The sequence below is a fragment of the Nansenia antarctica genome, assembly GCF_963989245.1.
Source record: "Nansenia antarctica genome assembly, chromosome: 1".
NCBI classification, from domain to species: Eukaryota; Metazoa; Chordata; class Actinopteri; order Argentiniformes; family Microstomatidae; genus Nansenia; species Nansenia antarctica.
In genome coordinates this window covers 57,912,623-57,921,465 of record NC_137674.1, presented here as the reverse complement: position 1 = coordinate 57,921,465, position 8,843 = coordinate 57,912,623, and the positions used below count along the sequence as shown (strand labels likewise).

At 42.6% G+C, this 8,843-nt stretch overlaps 1 protein-coding gene across 3 annotated transcripts; it reads right to left on the bottom strand.

The window, feature by feature from the left end:
* Positions 1-3,682: 3,682 nt before the first annotated feature.
* On the bottom strand, positions 3,683-8,166 carry yy1b (YY1 transcription factor b). Of its 3 annotated transcripts, none has more exons than XM_080535803.1 (6): positions 7,576-8,149; positions 6,528-6,690; positions 6,189-6,239; positions 5,595-5,655; positions 5,107-5,265; positions 3,683-4,690 (listed from the first exon to the last, which is right to left on the bottom strand). In XM_080535803.1, exons 1-6 carry the CDS (start codon positions 8,105-8,107, stop codon positions 4,508-4,510), a joined length of 1,149 nt encoding a protein of 382 aa, XP_080391929.1. In that variant the 5' UTR covers positions 8,108-8,149; the 3' UTR covers positions 3,683-4,507. The 3 variants fall into 3 exon arrangements, with proteins under 3 accessions (XP_080391929.1, XP_080391930.1, XP_080391931.1); XM_080535804.1 differs by having other exon boundaries at positions 6,528-6,678; XM_080535805.1 differs by lacking the exon at positions 6,189-6,239 and having other exon boundaries at positions 7,576-8,166.
* Between the last annotated feature and the right edge of the window lie 677 nt (positions 8,167-8,843).

Below are 8,843 nucleotides of genomic sequence, written 5' to 3'. Positions count from 1 at the left end.
CACAACTGGGACATCTGGGATGAAATAACATCAGGTATACGCTCATTAGAGATAACACTTTCAAGGTCGTTTGATGACCATGTTTGCAGTGTAAAACCAGCTCTGACTAGTTACCATCGCTATGCAGAGCTTTGGGATGCAATAGCTGTTTTGAAGAGAGTGACCGCGTGGAACGGAGCGCAGAGACGTGATAAGGATTATAAAATTAGCATTAATTAAACTAGAAAATGATAGTTCCTAAATAAACTTTGTGGGTTGTTAAAGTCTTATTATGGCAATGGATGCAGTTTAAATTGTACTGTCACGGTGAAAGAGGAGTAGCATTTTGTTTCCATGGAACCCATGTAAATGCATACAACTTTAAATGATTATACAGATGAAAAGTCCTAAAAATAGTATTAAAAGTCTGTACATTAATTTAATTTAAGTAGAGTGAGTCCACACGTTGATGCATTTAGCAATTTCCTCCTTCAGAGGGAATGGGCCTGTGGGAATGAATAGGTTTTCAGGCAAATTCTAGTATAGCTCAAAAAGTATAACTGGCATGAAAAAGAAAGTAACTCAAGTCACATAAAAGGCCATTTATATGACAGATAGATTAGTGTAGTTGAAAGAAAGTGATATAGATGGACCAATGGGTAAAATATGGTCAAAGGGTAGCATAAACCATCGCTCTCGCTCTCTCTCTTGTATATATATTTATATATACACTGTATATTGAGTACTGAGGAAAGCGCTATACATAATATGTGCATTATATAATGTATAGGCCGATATATGAGAGAAGGTTGGAGGATAGATAGATAGATAGATAGATAGATAGAGAGGTAGAAAGATAGATAGATAGAGAGAGAGAGAGAGAGAGAGAGAGAGAGAGAGAGAGAGAGAGAGAGAGAGAGAGAGAGAGATAGATAGATAGATAGAAAGGATGACGGTTTGGTAGTTGAAAGAAATTGAGATGGTAGTATGGACAGATCGTCAGACGGGAGGATAGACAGAGTGATGAGAGATGGTTAGAGAGAGAGAGAGAGAGAGAGAGAGAGAGAGAGAGAGAGAGAGAGAGAGAGAGAGAGAGAGTAGGGGGGTGGTTTTATTGGGGTAACTAGTTGCCAAGAGAGTGCACTGTTGTGTAATTATTCTGAATTATTCTGCCGGTCTCATGGGTCAGGGTGAGAGGGTGTGCTATATTAGAGAGAGGGGGGGGGGGGTTGATCATCATAACAAAATTATAATTATAGAACGAATATTGGTGAATCTGTCCGTGTTGTAAGTTAACATGTTCTGCTCGCGCCAACTGCAGCAGTGATGGAATTCAGAGGGTTTCAGGGCTCGCTCAGCCTCTCACGTCTCTGTTACCTTGGCAACATATTTCCTGCATAGCGCGAGAGAAGCGCGACGAGCTGTGCCCACTGCAAAGAACCCCAACATGTACATGTGTCAAGAGCAGAAAGAATTGGTTTTCAGACATCTCAACTGCTCTTATAAAAATGTCCTTGCAAAACTGATGTGATAGGCTGTTACCCTACACTATGTAAAAGGTCATTATTGTAGCTGCATGGGCTAAACATGAAGCCTACATGGAAATGATCGAATGATTTACACACATGCGCTCTCAAGGCAAGGAGTTAAGACCACACAGGAGCATTAGGCTATTAATGAATGTAAAATAAATAATACATCATAGAGGGCTCAGGGTCGATTCATATACGGTTTTGCTATTTACATGGCCTACGCTTAAGCATGAAGAATTTAGTAGGCTAGAGCTTGCTGTAGCCTCATTTATCAACTTCTGTTCCGTTTGGATTAGTTTGAAGCCTAATGCTTTATTTTCTCCCACATCTAAAGAGGGCCTAAAAATGCCTAAGAAAAGACAAATTAAACACCAACGTCCAAGCGTGTAGCATGGCTTTGCATGTACACGACCCTCAAAATGAGTTGGCTAAAGCTAAAACTGCTAGCTATTACCCTCCAGTGCATGATAGAACAAGAGGGATCTGCCTCACAGGAGAAAGGAGCCTAATGAAATAAGCATCTGAGTGAGCAGGTGTTGGAGGCTTGACAGACTTTAGCTGCATAACAAGTAGCACATTTACTCCCCTGCCTTTGTCAATCAAAACAACCAATCGGCTGAATAAATGCTCCCAACAGAAGCAAATGCTTGGGCACCCATGTAGAGTCATGCCTGAGTGAGATTGAGATTTACCCCCCCCCACAGACACATACACACACACACACACACACACACACACACACACACACACATACTGATAGCAGTAACACTGTGCTCTATAGACAGGCGGTTTAAACACCAATCCTAAGAAGGGTGGTAGAGCTGGTTCTGAATTTCAAATAGGTGTCAGAGGCGCATTTGAGTTCTCTGTGGTGTTTGAAATCTGACAAGACATCAAGAATGCACTTGAGCTGAAATAATGTATTTCTTGAGGGGGAATACATAATACTGCTGTAGTTGTTCTGTCAGAAATATTTGAAACCGTTTTCTCTCACCCATTGAAGAGGTGATTTTTAATGAGAAAAATACACTAGGCCTAAACTAGTGTTGTCTCGAATAGTCTACGTACAACTGTTTTGTCAGAGAACCTTCACGTGGGTTTGACCCAATGATGTATATTATGAACATAATGTCTATGGTTTAACCGTGGGTCCAGCTGTATAAGCCCAATTGACACGCTGACAGTGTTTCTGCAAAAAGAGCCAAAGAGGGATTCAGGGATTCATTCAGGGATACATTCGCAATGGGGGTTCAGCACCATGGACAGCGCAACAAGGGACTGCAGCATAGATCCAGAGCCAGAGCATTCTCCTTGCATGCACAAAAACAATGTAAATGCATATAGGCTAAAGTCATTGATATATGCATATGTTATGGTGATTGCCTAATGTATCTAGCTCATAAATAGCCTACAACTTTTTGATGACTAGGCTGTATGAGACTGACACATAGTACTCAATTAGTTGAAACCAACTTTATGTCAACTAATCACGATAGGGAAGCAAGATACAGGGGGCAAATATTTCACTGCAATACAAGTTGGGAGTCTGCTTATCTGCCAAATCGTGTCAGTAATTGTCAGCTTTGATATAGCCTAATATGGTCTCAACATCGACGCTAGGTGTCAGTAAAAACTGGGATTTCGCATTCACTGCAAGGAATCTCCTGTCCGAGATTATGATTGGACTACTGCAAGAATGAACGAGAATCTGGCTATAGCTGTTCTTGGAAGAGGGATTCAACAGGATGCTGAGGTATGAGCAAAACCTGCAGCCAATGCAGAAAAAAGCAGAATTCTTCACCAAACAGACTCCAGCTCCTACTCCTTCTGATGACATTTAATTAATGAAGACGTGAAAAGATCAGTTATTTCTCTCTCTGGCATAAGAAAAATGCTGATATCCACTATCCTCTTTATTAATTTTCACCATAGTAGTTGTACCCCTATCCAATCCCTTCAGATCTATGCAAGTGCTTGAATTTAGGGCCAATATGGAATTAGGCTTGTAAAAAAAGGGCAAGTATTCCATATATCTAATGATTTAATAAAACCATCACCGAATAATTCAACACATATCTAAAATGCGTGTAACACCACCACTGAATTGTAATACAAATAATGACAGTAGATGTAATAAACTGATTCAGGATGACCCTTTTATTGTGGGCCATTGAAATACATGGGTGTAAATATTAACATAGGAAGTTCATGGTTGACGCCTGTACAATACATTCTAACAAAGAAACTGATGGTCAGTCGATTTTGTGTGTGTTGAGTACTCCAACAGACAGGCTCAAAGTGAGTCAACGTTTCACGTTTCTCCGTCATAGGACAATCCATAAAAAAAGAATGCAACTCATGACTAAAAGTTAAATTGGTTAACACTTTAAACCACACCTCTATCAATGTCTACATCATTTCAATACAGTCATACAATACAGGTATACAAGATTATTTCAGGTTTAGAGCAGTACAACCAAAGTAGGGATGAAAATGCGAACAAAACAAAACTTTTTACATAAAACACGTATGAAGCATGTGATACAGTAACTCATGTATCTCAAACGGTGAGCAGATCTGAATACTCAGGAAATAATTGTCTTACTCAACATATACCAAAAGGAGTGTACAATATGCACACTTGGAAAAATAGAAAATTAAAAGCTATGCAGCAATGCAGACCAGTGAAATTAATTGAAAACAGATTGCCCCATCTTTCAACCCTGTGGTAAAAAGAATAGACTCTGATGCTTGTCCATGAGTTGCATCTTTCCGGCAACAACATGCCACTGCGACAGCTAGAGAGAGAGGGGGGGGGGTGTAACACAGTGCCACTGTATTCTTCAGCCAATACAACAGGGGAAGGACTGGTAGAATTTCAGTACCTTTTGAATTTCTTTGAATTTTCTGTCTTCTCAGTTTTTATTAAAAAGTTTCTTGTGTGTTGCTAAGATGCTGCTGTGAGGGTTGGGGACTTTGAGCTAGTAGGAGGGTCCTCATTGGTTGTTTTTGGCTTTGGCGTGTGTAAGGATGTGGGACTTGAGGTTGGTTGACTGGGCAAACTTCTTATTGCAGCCGTCGAAGGGACAGACGTACGGCCTGTCTCCGGTGTGGATCCGCACGTGTGTGCGCAGGTTAAAGTCCAGCGAAAACCTCTTCCCACAGCCCTCAAAAGTACACTGCTCATAGGTTGCAAGGAGAGAAAGGAGACTTGTGTTAGAACATAGAAATTGTGTAATTATGTGTGTTAACGAGGGGAGGGGAGTGTACTTTCAAGTGCTTCTCCCCTGTGTGAGAGTTAACTACTTGTACTGTATTATATTATACTTCATCTTACATCTTACATCGTACTTTGCACAGCATTTTTGCACTATTGAATCCACTGCAGTACGATTGGCTACTACCATCACTTTATTACTTTATAATTAATTATTTACTTTACTGTTGTAATTTTTTATCTTGATACTGCAATGTAAATGTTGAGGAACCAAAGCCAAAGGAATTTTACTCTTGTGTACTTGTACATTGAGATGTAATAAAAGCGATTCAGAGTTTCTAACAGAGTGTGTCTGTGTGTGTGAGTGTAGGTACGTACTTGGAAGGGCTTCTCCCCTGTGTGAACGAGTTGATGGCGTTTGAGTTTGGAGCTCTCTACAAAGGCTTTGCCACACTCCGCGCAGACGTGCACACGGGGTCCATGGGTGTGAAGGTGCTTCCTCATCGCTGAGTTATCCCTGAACATCTTAGTGCAGCCCTGAGAACAACAGAGACCATGATAGGGTTAACACATCCACTTGGTCTTTCACATATCAATACACAAGGGATCAAACTAGACAAGTATCATAGAAATAGAATGGGTGGGACAAAGAATAAATCCATATGATTTGTGTTACTAGTATACATCTGGCATATTGCTTTAAATTATAAAATCATTTCTGCTAATCATATATTCTATGCAAATTAACCAGGCAATAACAATGTGTTTAGATAGGGGGAAGAAATCGCACCAGGCCAGCTGAACAGTCCTGTCAAGTTGGGTGATCTATACTTCCCACAGGCACTCGATAAAGTGGTGAGACTTACTTTATGAGGGCAGGCTATCGTCCTTGGTGCGTCATCTTCCTTGATTTTTCTCGGCTTCATCCTGTGAAAACAAATCAGATATCGTCACCTTCTTAAAATAGTGGCATACGTCATATTTTATATATATATATAATATTTTATTATTAAAGTCATATTTGATATTTTATGTCATATTTTCAAGTTTTTAGAAAAACAGAATAAACTGAACCAAAATGTGTAGGTTTTTTGGGGGTAAATGTTTGTATTTTGTAAAATAATATAGAAAACATAATTTTCCTCAAAAGTGACGCAAGCCATTATTTTAAGAAGGTGACGATATGGAGTGTGAGCTTTTATCGGCCACATCTACAGAGAATCAAACACCACATGACGTCCTATGATCTCATTAATGAGGTTTTAGTGTACACACACACACACACACGTTAACCGTAAAGTGTCAATAAACTAACACCCATGCAAGTTGTTCTGTGAGGCTTACTTATTCCCTCTGTGTCCAAGTGCTCTGTCTGTGTGAGTGTTAACGATGGGGAACCCTGATATATGTGTTCATGGAGGTATGAAAGCCTGCTCCTGTAGGAGCTGACTAGAACTTACCGAACTGGGCTCTGACCAAAGCGACCCTCACTGTTACTGAAGCTGAAGGGGCTAAGAACACAACATCCACATGGGACAGTCAGCTTACGCTTGGGCCTGACTTTCACTACCGTGACAAGTTGTTTACCTCTACTGCTACAAAGTCTGCTCAATGAAAGCAGGTCTTTGAAAAAACTACAGATAAAAACTAGCCCTAGTGTCCTCTAAAACATCACACGAAAGTGTGGTTTTCGGATGTATCTCTGCATGTATACTAATTGTATGGTCATTCATTTTTCTGTGTGTGTATTTATTGTGGCCTACCTCCATCTGGCTGGTGGGTTTAGGTGGCGCACTCACCTAGCGAACTCTGCCAGCTGTTTGGGGTCTGAGAGGTCTATCCCCGGGATGCCGCCAGGGGGCAGCTTCTTCCCAGTCATGTACTCAGAGTAGTCTGGTGGGGAGTTCTCTCCAATGATCTGCTCCTCCACAACCGACTCATGGTCAATGTCTTTTTTATGATCTAGAACACAATGTAGGGACTCAACCGATAATATAAACACAACACTGGGAAAACACGAGGATGACATTTGTATTTTAACAACATGCAGTTATCATAATGTATTACGGTAGTTGAATGACTAAGAGGTTGGATGTTGATGCTTGTTCGATTTCGAGAAACATGCACGCTTCGTTCGCCCGACCGTGTCCCCTGCCCTTACCAACACCGTCTGTTTATCAGATGCATTTCTGATAATCAGATCAATGCATTTCGATGCATTTCTCCTACCGATCTCGTCTCACATCCCCAGCAGAGCATAGCCTGAGTTAGAGAGAAGCTAACCAGCCATATCCCGACATGTTGTTGCTAGCCTAAAATATATATATTTACGCTACTAGACCACCCCGACAAGCAGTCAAAAACGGACTTGACCGTAAGTTATATAATATAGACTATTAAAATAGAACACCACTCGAGTGAATCTCTAATCGATAAACGTAGCGAGCGACAGACCATTCGTCTCGCTAGCAGTAGCCACAGCGAGCTAGCCTAACGACGGTCTGCGGCCTCCTCTCCGGAGCCTCGCTCCCCCAGCCGCCGCCATCTTCGCCCGTTTCTATCGCCATTTTTTCGGGCCGCCATACTGGTTCTCGGGGAACATGGCGGCGCCCAGCAACACCTAAAAACATGGCCTCCTTTCAAAACAAAAACAATTCAATCTACTGACGCGCAATTCTGCACCGAAATCTTCCAAAGTGCACCCGACGGACCACCCGAGGAACTAGACTGTAGCACGCGGACAACGCCCTGCAAACAAGGCCCCTTGCACAGGCACAGACCGAGCACAACACAATGCGGAGACGAGACAGTCTGAATTGACAGCTTATAGCTAGCTAACCCACTCACCCGAAGCCCACATCGTTACAGAGAACTCCCCCTCCAGGGTCTTTATTTGGACCTGTTTCTGCTCCCATTTTCGACCGCTGGCTTCTGCACCGCTCAGGTAGCTCTTTTTGCCCGCTTTCTTCCCACTGCCGCCTCCCCCTCTCTTCATCCGACCCACGGAGCTTCTCCCCGCCACGGTCACCAGAGTCTGTTCGATGTATTCGTCTTCCACCCCGGGGGCCGGGACGGGGATGAGGATCTGATCCTCGTAACCCCCGTCCCCGTGCATGTCCGAGTCATCCCCGCCGACCACCTCCTCTCGGGTCTGCACTAAGATCACTTCTTGGTGGTGGTGGATTGAATGCGGGTCGTCTGAGCCTAGCGGCTGGAGTGCGATCATAGGCTCGTCGTCGTCGTCGTCGTCTCCTCCGACCACCGTAGTCTCGATCGTTTCCACGGGTATCGTTTCCACCTCGATCTCGTGTAGTTCCACAATTTCAGCCGGCATCTCCGAGCCGTCCGCCTCAATATAGAGCGTATCGCCCGATGCCATGTTGTAGTGGTCCGCCAGCTTGCCTGCCTTTCTCACGCACAGTCTGTGCTCTGCTGTTTGCTTGCCCCACAAACACACCCCCCTGCTCCTGTTCTCCCACTTCGATAACACAAATAACTCTCCACTCGGGTCCCATACCACTTCTCGTCGCCACTATGCTCTAAGTGTCAAACCTCGCGAGACTCCGGGGAAGATTGTGGGAGAGCGTGTCTGTTTATGGTTGTTGTTGCTGCTACTGCTTCTGTTGTTGTACTGTATTTGTTGTATTTTACTTTATGCTATATATGCTAGTGCTACTGTGCATCTTGGCCGGGGAGGGTGGGGGGGGGGGGGGCTTCCTTGAAAAAGAGATGAATATTGGAGATTCATATTGGACATAAATGATGGATGTGAGCATGATTTTGAGATATAATCTGTGACTATATGAACCATACCCTGACACTATGCATTTAATGTACAGGCTTGGTAAAGCCTGAGAACATTTTGTAATTCTAAAATCGTAAGACGAAGAATAGAGTATATTGAGAAAAATTAGAGAAGACATATGTTACAGTCAAAAGCATCAACACCTACATTTATAGGGGTCTAATGCAGTTATTCAATATTTGCTGTGTTTATCAAGTTAAATCTGTCATCAATATTTTTCACATTTCTCATGTCTTTTTCTAACCTAACCTCTAGATGGCGCTATAGGGGACATGTCCAACTCACACATCAGGTTGTGCATTACATCAAA

What these genes read in the sequence shown, in the direction of transcription:
- yy1b (XM_080535803.1), bottom strand. Translation starts at nt 8,107, where the DNA reads ATGGCATCGGGCGATACGCTCTATATTGAGGCGGACGGCTCGGAGATG. An exon ending in TTTGGTCAGAGCCCAGTTCG is followed by an intron (nt 5,656 to 6,188) that starts GTAAGTTCTAGT and finishes TTGTTTTCACAG; the next exon opens with GATGAAGCCGAGAAAAATCA. An exon ending in CAGGGGAGAAGCCCTTCCAA is followed by an intron (nt 4,691 to 5,106) that starts GTACGTACCTAC and finishes ACCTATGAGCAG; the next exon opens with TGTACTTTTGAGGGCTGTGG.